General features: G+C 56.6%; 1 protein-coding gene across 1 annotated transcript; it reads right to left on the bottom strand.

The window, feature by feature from the left end:
• Window positions 1-1346: 1346 nt before the first annotated feature.
• Window positions 1347-24939, bottom strand: LOXL1 (lysyl oxidase like 1). Its single transcript, XM_082450318.1, has 7 exons — window positions 23257-24939; window positions 9814-9922; window positions 6886-7023; window positions 6238-6394; window positions 5551-5646; window positions 3834-3949; window positions 1347-1685 (listed from the first exon to the last, which is right to left on the bottom strand). Exons 1-7 carry the CDS (start codon window positions 24461-24463, stop codon window positions 1679-1681), a joined length of 1830 nt encoding a protein of 609 aa, XP_082306444.1. The 5' UTR covers window positions 24464-24939; the 3' UTR covers window positions 1347-1678.
• Between the last annotated feature and the right edge of the window lie 1051 nt (window positions 24940-25990).

The raw sequence follows: 25990 nt of genomic DNA, 5'->3' as shown, positions 1-25990 counted from the left end.
GCTTCTGCCCACACCCTGTCTCAGTCCTGCCACCCGGCCCCAGATGGAGAGTGGCAGAGCCGCAGCACTCACCCCATGCCAGGACGGACTCAGTGAGGGAAGGCTAGAGGGGCTGCAGCCACATTCCACTCCATCCCCTGCCTGGGCTGGTGAGTGGCCCAGGGGCTCCAGTAGGCTGGGGCCAGGTCCTGCTGGAGGCACAGCATGGCTCCAAGAAGCCCCCCTCTCCACCCTGTCAGAGTACCTACTTGCTGCCAGGGATCCTGAGGCATGAATAGTGTGAGAGCCAAAAGGGGGGACCCCTTTCTCCTTGGAGAACTCTGAGTGCTGAGTTCAATAGGCTGGGGAGACCACAGTGATCTGGAGGGGTGGGTCCAACACCCTGCAGCTCACCCAGTACCTGCCTCTGCAGGAGTAGCTTACCGGCTCTCCAAGTCAGCATGCGGGCCAGGCAGGAGAGCATTCCTGTCTTACTGATGGGGAAACTGAGGCCCAGAGGTGTAGTATGCCTTGCCCAGAGTCACACAGCTCACACAGTGAGCAGGAGAACTGGCCCTGGAACCCAGAGCCCTGGTTCTTGGACCAAGTTTCTCTCCCTTTCTCACTAGTGTTACTCCCCTGGGAAGGAAGGGAGTTGGCAGGAGGCAGGTGGGTGCAAAGGTGTCCTGAGGGCTTCTGGGAGGGGAAGGAACAGGGGAGGTGCCTTCCTTCTGCTTCTCCCTGCCCCGATCCAGTGTCCAGGAGCTCGGGGTACCACTGCCAGGACAGGGGCTAGAGGGCCACCGCCCCCATCAGCCTCTCCCAAGTAAACTCTTCTCCCTTCCCTTCCTGGGAGACGCTGCCTCCCAGATGAAGGCTCCACAGTTGCCCCCAGGGGCTGTCTCACTAGGTATGGGGTTCACACTGGTGGGCGCACCCGCCCCACTGTGAGCAGGAAATGTGTCTGATTCTCCTGGGTGTGCTCAGTCCCGCCACAGGCCTGGCAATCAGTAGGTGCTCAATATGAGAGTAAGAGAGCAAGTCGCAGGTGGAGTGGGTGACTGTGTGAGTGAGTAGGGGGGTGGGAGTGGGAGGCTGCAGGGTGGGTGGTGGTGGAGGGTAAGATACCCAGGGCCCCTCCCCCAGCAGGATGTGGGCTTCTTCCCACGCAGCAGGCTGGGCCCTGAGATAAACCCTGTGGGGTTTCCACAGTGGGTTTGAGGCCCTCTTGGTTAAGCTGTGGTCCTCAGACGGTGGTGGCTGCCCTTTCCACATTCTGCTAGGGAAGGACGAAGCCCAAGGATGTCCTCTGAGCCCAACCTAGCTTTGGCCAACCCGGCCGGCAGACTACGTGCAGAACCACAGAGTAGAAAAACCTTGTTTTATTCAGCCCAGGCCTGGGCAATCTTGCTCTGTGGTATGGCCAAACTATAAAAAATAAAAACCAACAACCAACAAAATCACGCTGTAGGGGAAAGTTAAGTACACAACTGGGCCTGGCGTCCGGAATCCCTGTGGTTTTGGTCCACGTTCGCTCCCTGAGGCGGGCAGGGAAGGATGCTCCCAGCGTCCAGCTGCCCCTGCCTGTGGGTGGTGGCTGGGCCCCTCGGGCCGGGCCTGTCCTGGCGGGAGGCTGCCTGGGGAGCAGGGCCTGCTTTGGGAGGTGGGGAGGTTGGCCATCTGCGCACCCTCTCCGAGATCAGGATCTAAGGAAAGAGAGAGAGCACGTCAAAGGCAGGCTGAGGCGTGGGCCCCTCGCTCAACTGTCAGCAAGGCGCCCACTGCCTCCCCAGCTGAGCGCTTCCCTTCCACAGCCTGGATCCCAAGTGGGAGGGCAGGCACGGGCCTCCATTTCCGTCAGTAATCTGGGCTCAGGAAAAGGGGCTCCAAAAAGAGGGGTTTCATGGACTCCCATGCAGGGCACGGTCTCGGCATCACCCCTCCCCATGCCCTGAGTTCCAGATTCTTTTCTAGGCCATTAGCAGAGCTGCTACTGTCTGGAAATACTTTCTTGTTTTCTCTAACTCAGTACTTCTGAAAAAAAAAAAAAAAGAAAAGTCCTCCTTTTTCCTCTTCAGAAACATGATTGAAACCCACAGGCGTCAGTCCCGTGGCCTTTCTGGAAACGCTCCGTCCGGCTTCCTGCGCGCTGGCCCAGCTGCCCGCCTGTGGTCAGGGTCGAGGAGACGCACTAATGAGACCTGGGCCTCCCCAAGCACTTATGTAAAGGGCTCGGGAGGAAGGGCCTCGGCATGCCCTGTGCCCACAGGCCCCTGGGTAGCTGGAGGGGGGCGCAGGGCAACTTCTCTGTCCGCCCTGCTGAGGGGCCCAGCTCATGGTGCCACCTGGGGAAGTGGGAGGCTATTTGGATGTACCTTTCCCAGCAGCAGGGGGGGACAAGAGGGCATGTAGGCTCCCCACCTCCCTTGCACCCCTCAGCCCATGTATGCCCCTGCCTCCCTTCCCCCTGCCCTCCTTCTCCTTCCCTAGAATGGCTTCCCAGAAAGCCTCTACCGTTTAGGTGACTCCTGGATTTTTAATGGCTGAACAAGACAAGCCCTGAGGAGCGAGAAGGTGCTGCAAACCCAGGCCTGCCGAAGGGCTAAGTTGCCAGGGATGGGGCGGGAGTCAGTTGTTACAAACACGCTCTGTGACCTGGATAATTCTGATCTAATTCTGTGAATGAGGAACCTAATCTCTGAATTGAACCAGAGGCTACTGTTCTCACGGTGTGGTGGAGGGCTGTGAACATTAGCTTAGTGGTAGCAGCCAAGGGTGCAAGGGCTACCTCTAAACACACACTGAGCCCTCACACACCAAGCTCTGAGCCTGGTCACACGCTGAGCCCTGACCCTGGTCGCATGCTGAGCCTTAATCCTGGTCACACACTGAGCCCTAATCCTGGTCACACACTGAGCCCTGACCCTGGTGATAGCCTAAACCTCTCATACCTATCAACCATTAATAAGCAGACATATTTGGGGAAAGATGGTTCTCTGGGCCTTGGAGTCCCTGCCATTTGTTCCTCAGCTGATGGACTAAAGCTCTAGGAGACTCCTCTTTTTTTCTTTATTTTTTAAATGGACAAGAGTTGCTTTGACCTGATCAAGCATTTAAAATTCACATGGAGTGGGATGGGGTTTTTAATGAGTTCGTAAGCAGGGGGTCCCTCTGCAAAGTACTTCATGTGAGGAATCAGGAGAGAGGCTGAGGATAGCCAGTCCGGGGCAGCAACAGCTGAGGAGCCACGTGCCAAAGGCCTGGGCCGCAGAGTTTATCAACTGCCTCCACATCTGGGCCCAGGGACTGGTGACGGCTTAGAAGTGATTACAACCAGCATCAGTTCTAATCTGAGACTGCTTAATTCAATCCACCTGATACGGACACTAATGATCACATAGCTGCCATTCATTGAGCACCAGTGTGAAGGGTCCTGGAACACACACAGATGTCAGGCCTTTAAATCCTCCTCACAAGTCTGCGTGGGAAGTGTTGAAGAGAAAAGTAGTTCAGAGAGGTGAGGTGAACTGCCCGATGTCACAGAGTGAGGGGGTCACAGAACTAGGATTGCGGAGCCCGTGCACCTCCACCCAACCCCGCTGCCTGCTGCTGGTCTCCACTTGAGGAGAGATCGGGAGCCACGCCCCGGATCAATGCCCGCAGCCTGAGCGCTCCGCTTGGGGTGGGCACGGACGAGGCTCCTCCTGCCCAGCCTGTGGGCTGGTCCGGCCGCAGCTGTGTGCGGCCATCAAGGTGACCCACAGGGCAGGTATCCTACGTGTTTCACGTGGCCCTGCCTGCTCCTCAGGTAGGAGAGGGGCTGGGGGACGGAGAGTTGGGGGAAGAGCACTTACTGGACAATTTTGCAGTTTGTTGTAGAAACATAGCGACCTGTATAGTGGATGTTGCATCTCACCACATTGTTGGTGAAGTCAGACTCCAAAACAATGTACTTTGGGTTCACGTGCACCTGAGGAAGGAAAGGAACAGAAGGAAAAGGGATCTGGTCATGAGGCTGTGCTTCACTTGGTCACCAGGGAAGGTGGAGAGGCAGACAGGCAGACACAGAGGAGCCAGAGAGAGGGAGACAGGGAGATGGAGAAAGACCATGAGAGACCAAGAGACACAGAGACAGAGACACACGGATGGAGAGATGGGGGAAGATGCAGAGAGACAGAGAGAGGAATGAAGAGAGAGACAGCTCATAGTCAAAGGAAGCATCACTGCATCATCCTTCTTGGAAGATAGGTTTCCCCAGAGTCAGAGCCCAGGCCAGGGGGCCCCGCATGGGGCATTCAGAGCCACTGCCCGAGGGAACCCAGCAGTGAGTGAGGGGCCGAGCAGGGACCCCATGCCTGGTCTCCCCGACTCCGAGGCTCGCACCCTTTCACCTTGCATGCCTGTCTAGGTGACCCGTGGAAGGCCTGTCTGATGCCAGGTAGCATCTCCTGCCCTGGAGCCCAAGGCACCTGACACTCATTGAGATGATGACCCAAGCATAACCTGTCTGCAGAGGAACTGTCCGGACACAAGGAAATCCTTTAAATGTTGGATTGATAGGGGAGGGCTTCGCTGGGGTGGGCTACACCCAGCCTTATTTGCAGAGCATTTAAGAAGAGAGGAAATGATGTTATATTTAAGTTACATTCCTTAGGGGCAGGAACTGTGCATTACTTATGTGTCTTGAATCCTCGGAACCTAGAACTCAGAAAGGCCTTTGCACGAGTTTGTCGAGAGTGGATGAATAAGGGAAGGAAAAGAATACCCTTGACAGTCCTGGCCCTTGCATGAGGCTGAGCAGAGGCCCCACCGAGCCCACTGAGAGGTGCTCAGGATGGGGCGCAACCAACTGCTTCCAGGTTGCCGTGTTCTGAATGCAGCCACCCAGCAGCCTGTCCTCATGCAGGTTAAAGCCGCCTCCCAGGCCCAGCTTCTCTGCTCTTCCTTTACTCCAGCATAGAGCAGTGGGCCCAGGGGGCCTCGCAGAGTGAGCGCTACCCTCGCTTTGCACCTGCAAAGAGGAGGCTAAGATTTGTCTTCCCCCGGTGAGGTCATGATGACCCGGCCCCCGCTCAGCCTGCATGTATGTTCCATGTTGGGCTGTGTGTCCTTAACGTGCTCTTCTACTTGTCTCCGCAAGGGACGGGGCACTGGAGTGAGTGTACATGGAGGAGGGGTTCAGGCCGGAAGGAACTATTGGTCACAAGTGCCCTTGGCTTTGCAGGCGTCCTATGAGGAGCTGAGGGTCTCTCTCAGGGAGGGCAGTGTCCTCTCCCAGATGGCACAGAGCCTGCCCTGCCCACAGACAGGGGAATGGACCCCATGGCTCTCCAAGTCCTCTGGGAAGACAGAGTCACCACCTCCTCTAGGATCACCACACTTGGGCCGAAGGTTCCTGGGTGTTTTTATGGGAAGAGGCTGTGTCTGCCTGAGGCTAAAACCTTCAGGTGGGAAGTGCAGGCCTCAGGGACATCATCAGCTGCTATGCCCAGAGGGTGACGCTTATGTCAGAGGCGGGGACACCGAGCGTGAACATCAGGTTGGAGGAGTGCCGCCAACCAGGGGCCCCACCTTGAGGATGTAGTTCCCGGGCTGCACATCGGTTATGTCAATCCACTGGCAGTCGATGTCTGCATTGTACGTGTCATAGCAGCCTGGGCTCAGGCCCTAGGAAAAGGGACAGGAAGAGAGGTTGGGGTGCTGTGCACTCCTCAGAGCCACCCCATGCCCACTTCAGCAGCCTGGGGCCCTCCTTCCTCTGTGATTCGTCCTGACCCTGGCCCGGGGTAGCTGCTCAGAGTAGGTCTGCCCCATCCTAAGCCCACTGGGTGGATGGACCAGAGAGATGATGGATATAATAGTCAGATGGAGGGATGAGATGAAGGTGGGGGGATGCCTGGGAGAGATGGATGGAGGAATGGATAGACAGACAGACAGGCAGGATAGATGGACACTCTCTGGATGTTTGGACAGAAAGATGGATTCGGGTGGACAGCTAGGCAAATGGAATATCATGCCATCCAGAATTCGCTGAAATGTTCCTCTCCTTCCATGAGCAGACACCCCTGGGAATGGAGGTGGAGGGTAGCCCCCGAGGGGCTCTCTGGTGGCTTCAGGACTGGCAAGAAGACCTGCACTCTCTGAGCTGAGCGGCCAGGAGCCTTGGCACTAGCCCGTCTTTAGCTCGGCTCAGCCTCCGCATCCCTGGCGGGCTTCCCCCCATCCTTCAGAGCCCCTGCCCTGCCTCTCCAGCCCAACCTGCGTGTGAGAGGTGCACGCGTAGCGCTTGAGGTTGCCGAAGTCGCAGGTGCTGTCCTCCAGGCAGAAGCTGGCCTTGTGGCCCTCGGCTACCTTCTTGCCTGTGACTGCATCCAGCAGGTCGTAGTGGCTGAACTCGTCCATGCTGTGGTAGTGCCTGGGGGCAGGAGAAGAAGAGGGAGAAGAGGGCCTAGTCACCCCTGGCTTCCCAGCCTGTTCCCCTCCTGAGATGGGCCCAGGTGACCCTGCTGTGACACCGCCTCCTGAGGGCTCCTGGGGCTCCTTGGTGGCTGTGTCCCACAGGCAGCATCTCTGGTGTCCTCACCGAGCCAGTCACCCTAGGAGGGCACCTCCTCAGGACCCCTCACTTCCTCTTGGGCTCCCACCTGTACCGGCCTCCCTTGGGTGATGCCCTGTATTCTAGATACTTCCGTCCCCTATCAAGACCGATCCTTCTGTGTCCCATGTTCCATTGCGGCTTTTGCTAAGGCTGCTCTGAGAAATCCTTGCCCCAGTGATGGATCCTTGGCAGAAAACAGCTCACGGGGCCCTCCCACCAGCACTGCCCCTCCGGAGTGCTCCTGGGGAGGGGCACTCAGGCCCAGGTCCCTGGCCCAGAAGAGGGGGCGGGCCAGGCAGCCCACTCACTGGTGGCAGCTGTGCCACTCCCAGGTGTGCCGCGGCCGGTTCGGAAGGAAGTCTGCGGTGCCCTGGTTCTTCACGCGCTGGGGGAAACGCAGCAGCACCCGCACGTCGTAGTCGGTGGCCTCAGGGGCGTAGGCTGTGCTGTGGGGACAGGCGGGGAGACCAGAGTGGGCTTGGGTACCAGACGCAAACACCCAGCGTAGGTCGGCTTGTTCCTGAAGATTCTCACATCTGACCCCTGCCCTGCAGCCAAGGCTCAGGCCTCTGCTCCTCTCTGCGGGCCATCCCCTCCTTTCTGGCCTCTGCCATGTGGCTGGCAGCTGCCAAAGGAGTCTTTCTAAAGCAGCATTTGGCCTGATAATGACCCTCTGAGGGTCCCTGATGCCTGCAGGTGACTCTCAGCTGGGGACAGCCCCTGAGGGTGGGGGCAAATCAAATTCTTCGGAGGGCTTTTATAAAATAGCCCTATCCAGGAGATTCTGACCTTCTCCCTCCCCCTAGACCTGGGTTCCAGCTTCAAACACTGTTTCCCAAACAGACTTAACTCTTTCACTAATCTGTACTTTTGCCTGTGCCGTTCACTTGACCTAGAACTCGCCCAGCCTCCTAGACCCAACTCGGGTCCTCTCCTCCAGGAAGTCTGCCTTGATTGCCCCACTCAGAGGAATCGTGACTGCCTGTGAGATCTAACAGTGCTGCCTACAACACACCCTGACACCGTACACATCCTGAGCTGGGTCAGTGTGAGTAGGCCACCTCTCCCTGATTGTGTGGCTTCAGGGCCAGCGACCTGCCCTTTTATGATCAGGAAGCACTGGTCTGGTGTAGATTGCCTGTTCACAATTCACTTGCTGACCCCCAATTGCCAACTGAGATGGGCCTTGTGAGGAGAGAAGGGAAAAGAGAGAAAACTGAGGGGCAGCAGTGAGGGGAAACACATCACACATCCCATATCCCATAGGTAGGAATGAGGGCTAGCTGAAGGCTCCTTCCTCTTCAGCTGACTGTGGACAGCTGTCTTGGCCAGACTCAGGGGCACTTCCCTGGCAATCATTAAGGTCTGGGCCCTAAGGCTAGAGGCAGGAGGTGGCCAGTCATGGGGATTAGCTCTCTCTGAGAGGATGTCTGGACAACAGGCGGTGTAGGCTCCTGTCTGCCAGGACATAAGGCCCTTGGCCTTGTCTGAGGGAGGCTTGGAATCTGTCTTTGTCTGTGTTGGAACAAAACATCCTCCTTCCCTCTGTTCAGTTAAGTCCTACCCCTCTGTTGGGCTCAGCACACCGTGGGAAACCATTAGGGTCTGGGTTCTAGGCCCAGCTTGGCCACAAACTCGTGGTGAGACTTGGAGCAAGTCCCTTCCCTCATCTGAGTTCTGCCTGCTGTCTGTGAACTGGCACCGGTCTGCAGCCCACACTTCTGATAATCTCCGAGGGCCCTGCTGCTCCGGGACTTCAGTTCTGCTGCATTTTCAAGGTCTGTATCCCACACCCTACCTCCGCTGATGCCTCAGCCCTTGCCAACCTCTCCCTCCTCTGGCCGCCCACAGTTCCAGCCTGCCAACCGCTCCTTCTAGCTCTCCTTCCACTCCCTGTCACTTGGTTCTGGGTAAGAGGCCACTTTCTCCAGCTAGACCAGGATAGCCCTGGGATGGAGCCCCAGTGCCTCCGCCCCAGCCCATCTGGGAGCTCAGGTGTGGGCACACGGGGTATTCCATGAAGACGGAATAACAGTTTTGTTTTGACTCAAAGTCCTCAAAACTCAGCCTGAATGGACGGCCGTGGAGGCTGAGTTCCTCCCCACTGGAGGAACTGTAGCAGGAGCAGTACATTATGCTCTCTTCCCAGGGACGAGACCTGAGTGGGCAGGCCAACTGAGTGGAACTCACGTGTGGTCCCTGGACTGGTGCCAGTTTGCACACTGTCTGTTGCCAGTCTGTTGTGAGATAAGGAACTTGCACCAGCATAGTAAAACAACTACATCACGAATCACAATGTCTAGTTCAGCTGCTACTTCTTTTTTTGAAGCAAGACCTTCTCGACGAAGGAAGCAGTGAGTTGAGTTACATTCCAGTGCAAGCTCCTTATCTTGTTACAGATGGATAACAATTTGTGGTCAGCTATTCTGAGTGGCAGTGAAGGAGGTTTCATTAGTGAGAAAATGTTGAGATTCTAAAGGGCTTCCCAGATACTCAAAAGTCAAAGTAAATAGAGTTCAAATGTTTTAAAAAAAAGCAAATAATTAAGAAATATAGGAGCTTTCAACATACACAGATGTCAACAAAAGAAGTAGGTCAATATAATCTTTAATGAGTTCTTTAAGCACAGGGAGATGTCCCCAAAGCATACATATTTGAACAGAACATTCGCTGTCAATAAATTCAGAAGCAAGCTCTGCAAGAGGCAGAATATCCAGGAATAATGGAGAGTTGGCTGTGCTCGCCTCCCAGGTTCAAGTAAACTGGTGTCCTTCCCTTCTCTCTAGTGCAACACATAACTGAGGCCTCATTGTCACCCATGCCCACAGCCCCTGCTGGACAACCCACACCTGTCCTCTGTGGAGATGGCTGCATAATCCTGCCCTGTATCCTGAAGGCGTCTATAAGACCTCCCTGGGCTCCCCACGAGGAACCTTCTCATGAGACACCTCAGATCTGAGGGTTTTCGTTCCTCTCACTGCTCCTCAGTTACTGACAGGGCAACACAGACCTCTGGGGCTGGTGTGAAGATTAAATGCCATTAAGCTCCTCATATAGTGATGTACACAGAAATGCTGGAGCACTCTCATTCCCTTCCCCTCCTGACTGCCTTGGGGCAGGCAAGGCCCACCGATGAAGAGGCCAGGGTCGTGCAGCCTGCAGACAGCCTGGCCGCCATGAACACAGGTTCTGGGTGACTCCTGGGGACTGTCCACGCTTCATCCTCATCTCCTTACCTGGCCAGGCACTTCTCCTCTGCAGCACAGCGCAGGGAGTACAGGTGGGCTCTCTGGACGTAAGTGGATGCTTGCACGTAGTTGGGGTCCGGGACCAAGTCAGGGAGACCTGGAGTGGGGAGAGGGAGAGAGGGAGGAGGGAGTAATAGTTGGCATTGAGGAAGGTCAGGCTGGTCAGGTTTAAAGCCCAGAGACCTCCCCAACCCCAAACGCCCTGGGCTGTTCTCCTTCCTCTACACAGGCTGTCACTTCCTCCTGGAAGCCTCCCACTGTGAGCAAGGTGTGTGATCTGAACCATTCTCCCTAGGCTCAGGTGTGGGGTCAGGGAGGTCAGGGAGCAGGGGCTCACCTCTGGAATTCCATGCTGTTGGGACCGCTGAGTCTCCTGGGACATGAGCCAGATCTGGGAGACTGGGCGGAATTTGGGGGGTGGGAGAAGACAAAAGGGTATTCTCGGCAGGGGGAGTAGCATGAACAAGGGCCTGGAGGGAGGATTGAGTGAACCAAGTAATTTCCTGACAGAGACACTCCCCTTGGTGTCCTTATTTCCCAGGCCTCTGGTCACCAGACCCCAGACACCCTCTGCTTCTCTCACCCCTGAAGCTGGCATTCTTTGTGAACCGCCAAGGGAGAACCCTGGCCTTCTGACCCCAAGTGGGTCCCAGAAGGCTCCTGGGCAGAGCCAGGTGAACGGTGGTTGGCAGAAATGGGGGTGATGAGGAAGGGAGGGGCTCACAGGAAAACATGTCCCCAGAGCAGGCTGCTGACCCGGCAGGATTCTCAGCCTGGGCGCCCAGCCCGCCCTTCTCAGGATTCCTTTCATCCTGTCATTGGCCCCCAGACCTGACCACACCTTCCCCTGTCTGCAGCCTCAGGCCTCCAATCTGAGGAGGGCCTGGCTCCCTGCCCTGCAGGGCCTAGAGCCCAGTGCCCAGGGGAAGTCTGGAGTCTGCTCCAGCCCCTGGATCACTCGTTCCCCAGGTTATGCCAGAGCCAGGGGTCTGTCCGTTCTGCCTCCCACCCCGACCCCATCCCCGTACATAACTTAGTCCCAGTGAGAATGATTAGGAATAAGCAGAAACCGAACTCAGGTGTCCAGACCCTATCCACATGGAATAAAGAAGGAAAGATCTTGATGTTGGGTGTGTGGAAGGGGTGGGGCACGTGGTGGGGTGGGTGGTGGGCAGGGGGACTCCAGAGCCCTGGGCTCCATCTCAGCTCAGCCACCGGCTTAAACGGGAATGGGCCTGGACCTCCATGTACCCTCCCCTCTCAGGCTGCAGGGATTCTGGCAGATAAATGATAAAATGAAGCTGTAAGTTCCTCTTAGCTTCTTTCAAGCCCTCAGTTCTTGGGGGGCAGGCACAGTGAAGGGGCTTGAGTCATGCAGACAGGCTTCTAGCCCCTTCTTGCTGCCAAAACCCTCTTGTCAGCTTATAGGTCCAGAAGATGAGGCAGAGGAGGGGAACTCTGGCTTCTAAGCCTTTCCCAGAGGTGTCTGCTACGCCACCCCTCACAAACACATGCCTGGGGTTCCCAGACCCTACCCCTGCTCGCCCTGGGGCCCCGGCCTCATGCAGGAGCAGCCGGTGTGATCTCACCTACTCGGAATGAAGAGGAAGCTTGGAACACAAGGGTGGGTGAGGATGAGGTGGCTCCTGGCTGATGGGGGCTGTCTTGGCCAGCCTAGGCCCCATTACTCAAGCCCCCAGGAATGCCTGCAGTCATTTCCCAAGGGATCCTCAGGCCTTGAAAGCAAGGGCCACCTCCGTATCAAGCTGTTTCTCACCCTCTGGTCCCTAGAAGCTTGTGTGTGGGGGAGGGGGGAGGTGAAGAAGACAGGAATGGTCCCCTTTCCCATTACCAAAGAGCCTTTCCCTCAGCAACATGTGGTGGTGGGTCAGCTGGGCCTGAAGCTTCATGAGACCCAGCATTTGGCACCAGATGGCCTACCACCCCCCACCCCAGGCCCGGTTTCAATAAACACTGCACAGATGGCTCTACAAAGCTTTTCTGGCCCGACCCTTCCTCTCTAGGCCATCTCATGAGTTGGCTATGCAGTCCAGGGAAGCTGGAAGAGCCAGCTAAGAGGCCAGGGGTGTTCAGGGCCAGCAAGGGCTGGTACCACTCCTGGCCTCTGACTGCACCCCGGCTATGATCACATACTGAGTCCTGATCCTGGTCCTATACTGAGCCAAAGATGACCATCTTCCTTTTACTGTGGAGGAATCTCAGGTTCAGGCAGGTGCCTCCTGCTCCAGGAAGTCCTCCCTGATTGGCAGTGACATTCCAAGCTGCACACAATTCTGTCTCACTACTAGATCTGTATTGATCTAAAACTAGATTCTATCGTATTTACTTGTGTCTACTCCCCTCCAGACTATGCACTCCCTGAGGGCAGGGCCTGGGCCCCACTCACCCCCTCAGTGGGGCAACCCACCATGCTTCAGGGCTGACTGACCGTTAGGCAGTCAGTCTCTGTCAGGCAGGCTTCTTTAATGATTACTGGCTTCATACTATACTGTTCCAATCATCCACGAGCGTGCTCCTCACCCTGTCTCCCTCAGGACACCAGGGCACACAGAGGTGCTGAGGGAACGGAGGGTCAGAGAGGGCAATGAATTTGCCCAGTCACACAGCAAGTCAGGGAAGCCCCAGGAGGAGCTCTTAGGTCCCAACCTCCTTCCAGGACTCTACTTGTTATTCTTTTTATAAAAATGATTTCTTTTAGTTATAATTTACATACAGTCAAATGCACAGATTTTAGGCATACAGTTTGGTAAGTTTTGACAAACGTCTACATGGTGTAGCTACCACCACAATCAAGCTACGGATTGTTTCCATCATCCCTGGAAGTTCCCTCCAGCCCCTTCCCAGTAAATCCCCCCTCCCTCCTCCCCAGGTAACCACTGATCTTTTTTTTAATCACCTTAGATGTTATGCCTTTTCCAGAACTTAAATGGAATCACCCTGATCATTATTTTATGTTCTTTGTTCTGCATCTCTGACCATCACAGGGATCCTGTGACTCCCCTAACCAGCTCCCCCTGGACCGCCCTCCACCCCTGTCACACCCTCACTGCCCTGGGGTAAGCTGCTGGAAAAGAGAGCAGCCTTGGGAGTTCAGGTTGGGTCCCCCCCACCCCCTTCAGGATCCCTGCAGAGGTCCCTGGGAACAGCAGACCCCCTCCCTCAGCTGGTATGTTTTCCCAGGAAGGAACAATGCCTCCTTCTCCACTGCTCTCCCAGGAGGCATTCCATCAGCAGCCGGGCCTGCAGGCTTGGGCTTTCAGCCCCTCCATAGGGGCTTGGGTGTGTGGGTGGGTTGTGTGATGTTGGAAGGAGGATGAGGGAAGGCTTGAGTCGGGGCTTGTGGATGTAGGGTACCAGTTTGCTGTCTCTGGCTTGTGGGATACAACCAGGCCCTCCAGGCAGGGTGGCCAATGTTGGGTGAAGTCCGGTTACAACCACACCTGTGCTCCCCATCCCTCCCCACCACCCCAAGAAGTGTGCATTTTAAGGGAAGATCCTGGAGAGAGGATAAAGCTTACTCACAGGCAGGGAGACCCATCAGTCATGGGATATACTTTTGTGTGTTGGGGGGCTGGGATCTCTTATCCAGAACATACGGAGTCATCCAGCCCTTGGACCTGGCACTGGAGACGTTATAAAGTAGGTTCCAGTGGGAAGTTTTCCCACAGACTCCTGTTTTCATAAATGCAGAGAACTGAATTGATCATAATTCTCATTTCAGAGCAAACTAACAAACTAAACGGGTCTATGCCAGGCCCCTCTTGTAATTAATTTTTTTTTAACCTTTATCCTTACCCTGACCCTCAGACGTATCTTTGAACATCTGTGTCTCTGTGTAAAATCTGCAGTGCGTTGGAAGCGGGTATGTATCCTTGAAGTATATAAATGGCATTGTCTTATAGTCTCATTCTGTTTCTTGATTTCCAATGTAAACTTTTAAGATATGTCAAGTTCATTGCTTGTCATTGCTAGTAGGATTCCGCAGTATGCAACCTCCTTGGCCCATCTAGCCAGTCTCCCAGGGATGGACCCCTGCGGATGGGGCCGACCACTCAAAGGCTGGGTGGATGGTCTTGCTCAGGCTACCCAGGGAGGCCTGGTCACCATCAGCATCCTGCCTTCCATGCCCAGGAGGTAGGCAGGAGCCAGACTTCTTACCCTGCTGTCACAGACCTTCTGCGTGGCCCTGGGTGGGCCTGGCCCCTCTCTAGGCCTCACTGCTTCCATTTATGCAGACTGACTGTCCTCCACCTTGCTCATGCCCTAGAGCCTGGGGCCGGCCCGCTGTGAGAACTCTTCCTCAGAAGCAATGTGCTGACCACGGGGGTTCAGGCTGCAGAGAGCCTGGACCAGGACTGGGGGGACACTGAGTCAGAGGGTAGCAAAGACCCCTGGGATGACCAAAGCCAGGCTATTTGGCTGGGGAGGGGCTGGATGTGAGTGAATCGGGTCCCAAGGCCATTCTGCAGGCAGCCTCTGGTCTGGAGGAAGCCCTTCAGCCTTGGGGGGGGCCCCATCAGACCCTCCAGGGCAGTGAAGACACAGAGCTGAGGGATAAGCACCAGCACTCTGCATCCCTGCTCTGCCCCTGGAGCTTCCTCTGTGGGGGATCCAGGGCCCCTTCACAAGGCCTCTTGCAGGGCCGATGTCCTCCCACCTCACCCAGGCTGGGCCTGGAGCTGCCAGCTGGCCCACATGCCAGCCCGTGGGAAGCCGAGGACTGTCCTCCCCTTCCCTGGCAGGACTCAGCCGGGGCCTTCCTGTGGGAAAGACTCCAGCAGGCAATTTTGCCATCTCGCCCAATGCCCTACTGTCCAGGTCCCTTCCCTTTCTTAGGCCCAGTCTCCCATGTGGACGATGGGGAGATTAGACTAACTGCCCCTTGAGTGCAGTTCTGATGGCTCCATAAACACTTGGAGATTAAAATATTTTCAGGAGCTATTCAGTCCATTCCCCAGCCTTGGGCAAGAGCCCAAGACCTCTCACAACCTCTGCAGACGATACTTTAGCTGCCAGGAAATTCTCCCACCGTCTGACCTAAATCCTTCCTGCTTTAGGAGGATTCTGTTCTCTTCTGCTCAGCAGTTCCTGGCGGCTGCCCGGAGTGGAGGGTCGGAGGTTACATTCCTGCTGCTTTGCCCACGCCTCACCTGTTTTCCTTTTGGCTTCCCTTTTTCTGTGGGTTCCTTAAACCTCGTCTCCTTTGAAATCTTTCCTCCCCAGGCCTCCTGCTCACAAGAAGCAGATGAAGGAAAACAGAATGCAAAAGAGCCCTAATCTCTTGAGCCTGGGGCTGGAGGATAAACAATGTCCAGCAGGAACCGGTCAGTGGGTTGTGAAATATGCGCAGAGCGGGATATTTTGGCTCCAGCGGCCAGACTCCAGAGGAGCCCCTAGGTGGGGAAAGTGGAAAGCTCACAGAACATGGCCTGAATAAAGATGAGCTGGGAGGGCCTCCAGGGCGGGAGCCAGCGCTCTGGGTCCTGAGAAATTATTATCTAATCATCAGGACATTAAATTGTCAGCATCAGCCTGGCAGTGCCACACCTGAGTGACGAGCAGGCAGGCAAGGTGGCTGCAGGATCTGCTGCGGTCCACCATGAAGGGCAATACAGCCCAGGCAAAGGAGCCAGGATGGTCAGAAAGCCTGTAGGCCCTCCTCTGCCACCACCCGGTGCTCCTCCCTCTTCTCTCTTCCAGCAGGGACCTGCTGCCCCCACCAGGCTGGGAGAGGCAGTTCACGGGCAGCGATGGCCTTGCTCCTCTGAGTGGCAGGACCAGACTCAGAGGTGGGGATGTGTGTTTGTTCAATTGAGCAAACTGCCCAGGAAGTAGCCGGGGCTGAGCTGGAAGGAGGCTGCCGCTCACCTTTGGGGAGGTAAGCTCCCTTCCCCTCTGTTCAAGCCTTCTGCCACTTCCTTGCACACCTCACTCACTCACACTCTTCCCAGTGTGAAGACAGCCCCTACCTTCCTGCCAGCCCACCCTTGCAGGCCCTGCTTAGTGCCCCTCTCTCCACCTCCAGAAGCCCCTGAGGATCGTACGGTCTCCTGGGTTCCCTCCCTGCCCCTCAGACCCTTCACAGTGACCTGAACTTTTTATCTTTCTTACAAAACCCACTCGGCCCATGGCCTTCCCATCTCAGCTTATGGCAACTTCATCCTTTCAGCTGCACAGGACATAACCCTTTCTGTTATGCCTGACCCCTCTCTTTCTCTTCCACCCCACATCCAATCCATCAGAAAATCCCATCAGCTCTATCTCCAAAATATATCCCAAAACTGACTGCCCACTACCTCCGTTGTTACCCCTGGCCCGGCCACCAATATCTCCACCTGGATCTCTGTACCAGCCTCCTCTCAGACTCCCCCTGCCTGCCCCCGCCACTGTCCATTCCCAGCACGGCAGTCAGAGACCCTGTTTAAATGTCACTGCAGGAGCTCCCCAATGCATGGAGAGTAAAAGCCAAAGTCCTCACAGTGGCCGACAGGCTCTCCATGGTCTGGACCCAGTTGCCTCTCTGATCTGTCTCCCATAATGCACCCACACACATGCCACGCTGCTCTAACCACACTGGAACACAGTTGAAAGCCCCAGGGGATTCCTGCCTTGGGGCCTTTGCACTGGCTGTTTCTTCTGTCTGGAATGTTCCACCTGCAGATAGCTGCATGGATCACTCATTTGCCTCCTTCAAGTCTTTGCTCAAACGTCACCTTCATGAGGCCCACCCTGACTACCTTTGCAACCTCTCCCAATACTCCAGACCTCCCTGACTTATCTCTATTTTTTCCACAGTACTTACCCCCTTCTATTATTTACTTATTATGTTTACCCATGGAAATACAAGATCCACAAGGACAAGGATTTTGTCTCTTTTCTAAAACTAATGAATACCCAGCTCTAGACCAGCATTAGCACAAAGTAAGGCACTCCATGAATATTTGTTGAATGGCTGAATTTCCTCATGAGATGATATCTGCTCTCCTCAGCCAGGCGAGAGCCCCTGGGGGAAGGGGAGGGTGGGATTGTCCTTTGCCTGCCGCCCAGCTGCTGGCCCAGGTCTCTGGTGCACAGCGTATTCTGAGAACTGGCGAGTTGGGTGAGATGGAAGTGGGTCTGGGCCGCGGCATCCTGCCTGCCTGGTCTCTTGCTGCTGGGCTGAGACCTCGGTGAGAACAGGGTTGGGTCCAGGCCGCCCCTGAATTCCCTGTACCCAGCTCAGGGCCTGGCACCTGTACGCCCTCAGCGAGCACAAGCACAAATACTGGCACCCCACAAAGGGTCTGTTGGCACTGCCTGTGTGAGCACAGCCTTCATTATCAGGCAGAGGCTGGGACAGACTCCAAAAGCCCTTTCTTTTGAAAAAGGATTAGTTTTGGGGTTGGAAAACCCATGGTTCCAGTTGGCCCACAACGGGGAGGAAGGGTGGGCTGTCTCCTGAGACTTTGGTGGCAAAGGCCCCTCAGGCCTCGACTTCCGCATTCGTGTACCTTCCTGCTCTGGTGTTCTGACACCCTCTTCCCATTTTCAGGTGATACCTAAATGCCCAGTTTCTGGGTGTCCATCAGTAAGGGGGAGAGGGACCCAGGTGCAGCCCCGGCCCTGTAATCCTGGATCCAGACAAAAAGGCCCTCTGGGTCCAGCCGCCTGTGGTGAGGAGGCTGTTAGGTCAGGGCAGGGGAGGCACGAGACCCAGCCTCTCCTTCCAGCCTCCTCCCAAGCGGCTTGCTACTCCGCAGGAATGCCGGGCACAGAATTGGAAGCAGGTGTGGGCTGCCTGGGCGGACCACCCGCTCCTCTCCCCCCGCCCTTCCTCTCCTGCCATTCCAGCCACTGCCCTGGGGAGTTTTCCATGTGCTCTTGGCTTGGACAGCAGTGGGGTGGACTTGGGCTGGGACTACTAGGGAGAAGTGCCCCTTTGGAGGTGAGAGGAGATTGAGATGGGGGTCCCTGGGGTGGGGAGAGAGGGAGGAGAGGAGACGAAAGGCCGGGACGAAAGGCCAGAATTCCCGGGCCAAGTGCGGCAGTAGCCTGGTGCCTGTAAGTCCCGAAGGACTCCCCACCCTGCTCAGCCACCATCCCAAAAGGCTCTGTGGGGCCTGTGAACTCAAGGCAAAAAATCCAACTTTTTGTGTCCTAGGGGGTTTAGACCTGAGAGAAACAATGAACGCGGAGACATACCCTTCCCTGAGGGGCAGAAGCAGAGGGAAGGCTGGGATGGTTCAGTGGGGGAGAGAGTCAGCCTGGGTCCGAGCTTGGCTGCTGATGAATTCTGAGACCTTGGATGGGTTACTGAACTTCTCTAGCCTCAGTTGCCTCCTCTGTAAAATGGGGGTATAATATCATCTACCTCACAAGCTTGCTGGGGGTCCTAAACGAGGAAATAAAAATAAAATGCTTGGCATAGTGTCTGGTGCGTATTAAGGGTTCAATAATATCAGTTGCTATTACGATTATTTAAAATGGGAGCTGTCTCTTCTTGCAGGGATGGTCCAGTTTGAGAACAGGGGAGAGAGGATGTGGCCTTGCAACTAAATGATAGGAGAGGAGACAGGAAATCTGCCTGCGATGAGGCTGCCCCGGACACGACTTGTTTCTTCCGACACTAGTGACCTTCCATTGCCAAACAGGGGAGTAACAAGAGGATCCAGGTCCCTCTATCTCCACAGCTGTCTGACCCTTTACCCCAACTTCCTCAGCCTGAAGACTCCATTTCTTTCTGAAGGAGCAACTTGAGACAACTTCAGGGAAGGAAGGAGGGATACTGAGCTGTGATTCTGCCTCCACCAGTCACCAGTTATGCAACCTTGGGCTTAACCTCCGAGGGCCTCAGTTTCCTCATCTGCAAAATGGGGGTAATAACAATACTGAGGGTTGTTATTAGGATTAAGCTAATTGTAAAGCTCCAAGAACAGTGTCAGGTGCCGTAGATGTGCTTGTTAAACAAATGTTCTGGAGTCTAGAGTGGGAATGACAAGGCTTCACGCTAACACCTCACTGGGGAGGTGCTCAAAGCTGTGCACTCTCTCTGTTTCATCTCACTCTGTCGCAACCAGTGCCCAGAACATGGTAGGAGTCAAGTATCTGCTGAAAGACCAAATGGATGTGCAAGGTAAGCCTTAATACATGAAAATTTAGAAAAAAAAATAATGCATGGGGGTTAAGAACTCAGGATGGGGAGTCATGCAGACTCATATCCTGGTTTCACTACTAAGAGTTCATGTGACAATCAGCAAGTGAGCCTGTCACCTTATCTATGAAACAGGATGGATAACAGCATCTGGCTGGTGGGGTTGCTGTGGGAATTAAGAGATGATGTATAAAATGTCCAACGTATGCTAACAGAATTATCCCTCTGGAGGTGGCTGGGGGAACTGAGGTCCAGGCTCAAGTCCTGCCCCAGCTGGCTTGCAGGTGGTGTGAGGGTCCTCCTGGGTCAACTCAGTGCAATGCAGAGATGACAGGCTCAGTTTGAATTCTGGCTCGGCTGCATCCAGCTGTGAGACCTCCCCAGGTCTCAGTTTTCTCATCTGTACCAGAGGACCATAATCCCCACCCCTCTAGGAGGCTGTGCGGGTGAATGAAATTGCACATTCACGCCACAAAGCTCAGCAAGTGCTCCTCTGCAATGGCTGAAGTTGTCATCATCATCCTCTCCTGGGGGCTCTAACTCTGGATGCTCTGGGTGGCCAGGCCTGCTCTGTCCTTCCCTGCATCTACTCCAAGCCTTGTGGAGGTGGGTGGGCAACCTGAGTCAGGGGGGCAGGTAGTAGGGGGTGCAGCAGGGAGCCAGGGCTGCTCTCAGGGACTAAGGGGCCCCGTCTGGCCTCTTGGGTGCAGGAGGCTGGATGGAGAGGGACATACCCTAGAAACACTCCTGTGTGAGTGCAGGGACATGAAACACCTAGGCCTAGGAGCAGCACGATCCTCGTGGGGGAAGTGGAGGCCTGAGAGAGGGAGAAGGAGGAGAGGAGAGGAAGGAGGTGCCTCAGGTTCTGGCGCAAAAGGCTAAGGCACTGAGATTTTGTCCTGAAGGCCTTGGGAGCCACAGAGGCTTCTTGAGCAGGAGAGTAATATGGTCAGCAATGCAAGGGTGTATCTGCCCCACGTGTAGGACGGACTGGAAGGGACCAGGGAGGAGGCAGTCACCGCTCTGATTGGTTGTGTGAGGACAGGGAAGGAGGACCCACGCCAGGCAAGGTGGGCATGGCCATCAGAGATGCCCCGGGAGGACAGCCAGGGCGGCTGCTCCACGTTACTTTCATAGGGTGGCCGGAGGCAGTGAATCAGGCTGAGGGTGTAAGGGGGAGGCCCTGAGAGAAAAGCTGTGGTTTTCTAGGGCCAGAAGTCATCTTAGTTTGCACCGATACCACCAGCTCAGAGAAGCTGAGGCTGTGAGGAGGCAGGAACAGGGACAAGGAGGCTAGGAGAAGAGGGCCCGGCTTGGGAGAGGGAGGGGCACAGCGCAGGGGGCTGGGAAGCAGGCAGCCACCCTCCAGGCCTCTGCAGGATCTGCTGTGACAGGCAGACCAGGTACGTGACCTGGGCCTCTGTTTCCTCGCCTTCCCTCCCGTTACACGTTTCAGAGACAACGGTACTGCAGGAGGCCTTGGGCAGCCCCCCTTCCCGGGGTGGGAGGGAAGGGGGTGCAGGCACCCAAGGAAGAAACCAGGCTCTGGACAGGCGCTTGGAAACTGCCCAAACGTGGAGGACGTGGGTGGTGCACACATGTGTTTGGTGTTGTGAGGACATGTCCACGTCCACGCCCACACGCGCGCGGGCTGCCAGCGCCCAGCCTCAGACCCCTGGGTGTGCGGCCAGGAGGAATGAGGTCAGTCTCGGAGAATCCGCTCTGGACTCCCACACCAGGCCTGGGGGTCTGATCTCAAGCACAAGGCTTGGCCTTCCCCAAACCGGGATTTTCCATGGTCCCAGCCTAGCAGGGTGGGAAGGGGAACAAGTGATGGGGGAGAAGGTCTGCTCCCTCTCTGGCCTCTCTGTGAGCCCCGATTTAGCCTGCACCGCCCCACACAAACCTTCCCCCCCCATGACTAGGGAAGGGGCACTTGGAGGGTGCTGACAGCTTGCGGCAATGCTTGGGCACCTCCTCCTCTTGGAAGTCCTCCCTGAGTTCCTAGCGCCCCCGACTGGGGAGGCCCCTCCCCTGGGTCCCCTAACCCATCCCCCCAGTGCCTGCCCAATCACAGCACTGAGGTGCCCCCTTTTCTATTCCTTCCTCAGGGCAGGGCCTGGATTCAGCTTGGCATCTAGTATACTGCGTTCCAGGGAGAAATGTTTTTAATCCCAATTGAACACTGGGGCTCAGGGGCAATGGCCAGAGGCCCTGCTAAGCACCAAGCACCCCCCGCTCCAAACATAGCCTTGCTCTGGCCAGTCCCCCTCTGAACCTTAAGAACTGAGAGGCTACAGAAGGACCTTAGAAAACCCACTGGCTTGGGGCGTAGATGTCAAGTCCCAGGCCTGGCTCTGCCAGCAGTGCTATTTGAGGCCTCGGTTTTCTCCTCTGCCCAGAGGTGGAGCCCTTCTGGCTGAGCCCCACTCTGCGGTCTTGCATTCTAAGAAAAGCCACCACAGAAGTTTAGCCTATAGGTAAAACATGCTCTCCTCCACGGAGCTCTGGGAGCAGTTGATGCAGAGCTGTAACGCACCCTGCTGCAGGGATGCTGCAAGCCCTGGTGAGGATCAGATGTGGGTGAGGCCACGGTGGCAGGAGGATGCATCCTTCATCACATCACAGAAGGGCCTTCCATCTAGCTCCTGTCCTGAGCTCCTGCAGGTTCTCAAAGTGGGATTCAGCACCCAAATTGAGTGCTACGCCTTGAATGTGAGGGAGTGAGTACTGCCAGTGTGGACACTCCTCTCCCCTAGCCTTGGGCTCCAGCAGCCCCTAGAGAGACGGGAGTCCCCACCCCTGCACCCCAGCGGCAGCCTCTCTCACCCAAGGTCAGTATGGCTGGAGACAAGGAAGCGTCCCCGTGCGGACAGAGGCAGAGGAGCAAAGGCTGGGGGTGCACTACCTGTGCCCCTGAGCCCTGCAGTGCTCAGCCCTCACCGGGTGCGCCTGGCACAGAAACGTTGTTGTGGAGCAGAGAGTCAGGAGTAAAGAATCAGGGTATTAATTGCAGCCTGAAAGAGGCAAGGCTGGGGTGGAACGCATATGCAATGGGGACTGAATGGAAAACCTTGACCAAAGCTGACTTTGGACTTGCAGAGACAGAAACAGGAAGGGGAATTCTAGGACAGCAGGACCAATGGCCGTTCAGCCCTGGCCAGACCACTAGTGGGCCCTTGCCAAGGTAGCCCGCCTGCTATCAGCATATGTGGAGTTGCTCATCTGAAGAAGGAAGGCTGCCCCTTCCACTGAGTCCTCGTGTGTAGATGGCTTGGGCTTTCCCAAGACTAGGTCATATCTTCAACACCCCCTGCACCCCTGTCCACAGCTGCCTCCTGGGACTCTCCCCCAGGGCCAGGACTAGGGTGAACTGAGTGAAGTGACTGAGGCCCTGGCCTGGGGTGCAAAATTTAAGAGGGCGCCTAAAAACTCAGTAGCTAAGAGAAGTAACATTTCAGGCAATATTTTTAAAAATCAAAATTAACGCAAAAAAAAATCTGTGATGAACAAAACATCAAAATTTCAAATAAAGACGATCAGTATTGCTGATTTTTCAGTTTGCCTCATGCTTGAATACAGTTTGGCATGGCACCATAACTGATTCTATTTAAAATTTTGATATTTTGTTCATTTTTTTGCATTATTTTTGATTTAAAAATGCATTAAAATATTACTTATCTCGATTAGTAAGTTTCTTGGTGCCCAGGCCGGTGCCCCACTCGCCTCTCTAGTCTGGGCCTTGCAGTGTGCCCCTGAAGGAACTCTGGGTTGTCTAGTCTGCACTCCTGTCAGCCCAGAATCTCTCTTCTAACCTCCTGTTCATTCAGGCCAAGCTCACATATGGCCAGAGACCGGGAACTTGCCACACCTCCAGAGGCGTCCCCTAAGGCCTTTCTGACCCTGATGCTCCCTGCTTCACCCTGTGAGGCTGGCAGAGGGGCACCTCCAAGAGTGGAGGACATGCCCTGATGGGAATGAGGGAGAGGAGGGGAGAGGGGCTCCTTTACTTTGTCCTCAGATGACCCAAGCCAGGTCTGGAAGGTGTCTCTTTCCAAAGCCTGTGCAGTCCCTCCACCCCCTACCCCCCAAGTCAGAGCCCCGGCCTGCCTAGCCAAATCGTGGCACCGATGATGATGCGTGGACAGGGCGAAGGCCGGGAGGTGGGAAGCACTGGGGCTGCCGATGGGGAGGAGGGTGGGGGTCCTTACTTAGCAGCTGGGGGAGGCCTTCGGTAAAGGATGAAGGAGGGCCTGGGCGTCGGGACGGGTCGTACTCACCTCTACCGTTTTGGCTGGGCCGGTACACGCTGCCCACACTCAGGCGGCCCTGCTGCGCGCCATTGCGCTCCGAAGCCGGCGGGGGCGCGTCGGAGCTGCGCACCGGCAGGTAGGGAGGCTCCAGCACGCGGAAGGGGGGCTGCGGCTCCACGGCTCGCGGCGGGCTGTAGGCCTCAGGTGGCATGTTGCCGTAGGGCGGGTACCAGCCGAGGCGGGGGTCGCCGCCGTAGGCGCCACCGTTGGGCTGCGCGGCGTCGGGGCCCGGGTCGGGGTAGGCCTGCTCGAGGCCCGCGGTGCCGGCCTGCTCGAGGCCCGCGGTGCCGGCCTGCTCGAAGCCCGCGGTGCCCTCGTTGTACAGGCTGTGCGAGTAGCGGCGGTCCAGGCCGTCGGCTGGCTGCGGCTGCGGCTGCTGCGGCTGCGGCTGCGGCGCGTACGGCCTCTCCGGGGCCGGATAGAAGCCCTGCGGCGGGTACTCGGGCTGCTCCTCGCCGCCGCCGTACTCCTCGTAGCGCGCCCGGGGCTGGAAGGGGTAGATGACCCCCGCCGAGGCCACGGCCGCCGTCCCTGCGCCCAGACCGCCGCCCATGCCGCGGTAGTACACGTAGCCCTGGTCGTAGGTCCGCGACGCGGGGTCGTACGTCTCGTACTGGCTGACGAAGGGCGCCTGCGGATAGGGGTACTGCTGCGGAAAGGAGGACGGCTGGCGGTAGGTGGTGGCGAAGGCCGAGGCCGAGACCGAGGAGGCGGAGCCCCCGTGCCGTTGCTGGGAGACGGAGGTGCGGGCCCGGGCCATGGCCGTGCTGTCCCCGACGGCCACCTCGCGCCAGTTGTCGGGCACCTGGCCGAAGCCGAATGGGTGCCGCGCTTGGCCGCGCACGGTGTCCGAGCCGATGCGCCCGGGCAGGGGCAGCGACGGGGCCTGCCGACGCCGGAGGCCCCCGTGGCTGCGCCGATGCGGGGCCTGGGGGGCGCCCGCCAGCAGCACCCGGGAGTTACCCTCGGAGGGCTGAGTCCCAGCAGGCACGTACTCTGAGCCCGAGTTGAGCAGGCTGTACACCTGCCCGTTGTTCTCCCACTGGATCAGCTGCCGCCAGCGTCCCTGGTCCGAGCCCTGCCCTGGATGCGCCTGCTGCCCGTGCACCAGGACGCAGACGCAGGCGCCCCACACCAGGGCCCCCAGCTGCCAACCGGCTGGGGCCAGAGCCATGGTGGCCCCTCTGCAGAGGCCTGGTGGACTGAGAGGCTCTCAGGAGTGGCTCCCTGTGCGTGCTTCTCTTCCCACGGGCTCGAGGACAGGACGGCTCCTTGCCTGCCCCAGCTCTAGCTTTGTCCATCCTGGCCTTGTCCCGAGCGGGACGGCTCCTCCGATGACAGCATTTCGAGGCCAAGGGGTCAGGGCAGGGCAGGGGCGGTGCCCAGGGCTGCACGAGGCTCTCTGCAGGGCACCGGGCAGGCAGGACCGCCTGGGGGCCTTACATGGCCAGCCCGGCACTGGCTGGCCGCTGGGCTGGCGCTTTCCCACTCTGAATGAATAAGCAACAGGCTGGGAGCGTAGGGAGGTTTCGGGCAGCCTGGTCCGCCTGCTGGGGCCTCCTCCGCGGGGCCCTATGGCCCGCCGGGTTTTAGCTATGTGGCCTGTCCCACAGCTGCTGTGCTCCCTCAGTCCCTGGAGCTCCCAGCCAAGCCCCAGACCTGCCTCTGAGGAAGGGAATGAAGAAGGGAGTGGGAGGGGGCCTCTGGGGACTCAGGCCCGGTGAGTGGGGCCCTGGCAGCCATAACAGGGCTGAGGTGTCAGCACCACTCTGGCCATTTCTCTTTGCTTTGGACCCAGCATCCTTGGTCTCACCTTACTGGCTTCTTGTTTGGGCTTGAATAAGCCCCTGACTCCTGTCCACTCTAGCCTCTCCCCAGGATTCCTGGGCTCCCATTATCCAAAGCCAGTGATCAGACACCCTCCTTGTTGGTGGGCCTTCTTGGGCGAGATGCTGAATCCCAGCTGAGCCACTCTCTAATTCTGGACCTCGGGTGTACCTTAGTTCACTGGGCCTGAGCACAAAGCAGATGGAGCCTCAGCTTTTTCCCTCTTGGCACATCCCTGGGCCTTACTCTACCAGTATGTAGAACGAAAGTATGCCCCTGTGCTGAACAGAAGTTGTGAAATCATGGGAGAGATCAACTTCCTGCCCATCCTGTGTGGTTTCTGTCCTGTATAACCTAGAAATAACCTGAGTGTGCACATGGATAAAGTGAAACTCAGGGGCTGTCTTTGATATGGGATAGGCATCATTGGGAGGCACTATGTGCTGTAAGCACATAGCAGAAAGGGGGATTCAGGAGAATGGGACTAGTCCAGTTGCTGTGATTAGGTTGCTGGGTGATCTTGGGCAAGTCCTTTCCCCATTCTGATCCAGTCACATCTGATCAGTGGAGGATTAGACCAGATGGTCCCCAAGAGTGCTTTGGCAGGTTCTCTATTCTCTCAGCAGAAATAAGAGGGGCCTCAGAAGTTTGAACACTTTGGCATCCAAGAAATCACTCTGAATGCCTCCCCTGGACTGCCTTCTCCAACCTTGGTCATGGGAACTGGAGGACAGAAATTTCCCTCTTGTGCTTATACACTAAAGAGGAAGAACCTGCCCTTAACTTGGTCTCTCCAGATTCCCCTCCTACTCTGGAAATGCCTGGAGACCACCTTGGGAGGAGACAGCCAGAGTGGACATTCCTCAGACACCCT

The sequence above is a fragment of the Balaenoptera physalus genome (assembly GCF_965194825.1).
Source record: "Balaenoptera physalus genome assembly, chromosome: 2".
Classification (NCBI taxonomy): domain Eukaryota; kingdom Metazoa; phylum Chordata; class Mammalia; order Artiodactyla; family Balaenopteridae; genus Balaenoptera; species Balaenoptera physalus.
The sequence above is the reverse complement of the archived record's forward strand: the minus strand, read 5'-3'. Positions and strand labels throughout refer to the sequence as shown.

Excerpts from the sequence above, each read along its gene's own strand:
- LOXL1 (XM_082450318.1), bottom strand. The coding sequence starts at position 24,463 with ATGGCTCTGGCCCCAGCCGGTTGGCAGCTGGGGGCCCTGGTGTGGGGC. Across the intron at positions 7,024-9,813 it reads GAGGAGAAGTGCCTGGCCAG|CACAGCCTACGCCCCTGAGG; the intron begins GTAAGGAGATGA and ends CTGTCCCCACAG. Across the intron at positions 5,647-6,237 it reads CGTGCACCTCTCACACGCAG|GGCCTGAGCCCAGGCTGCTA; the intron begins GTTGGGCTGGAG and ends CCCTTTTCCTAG.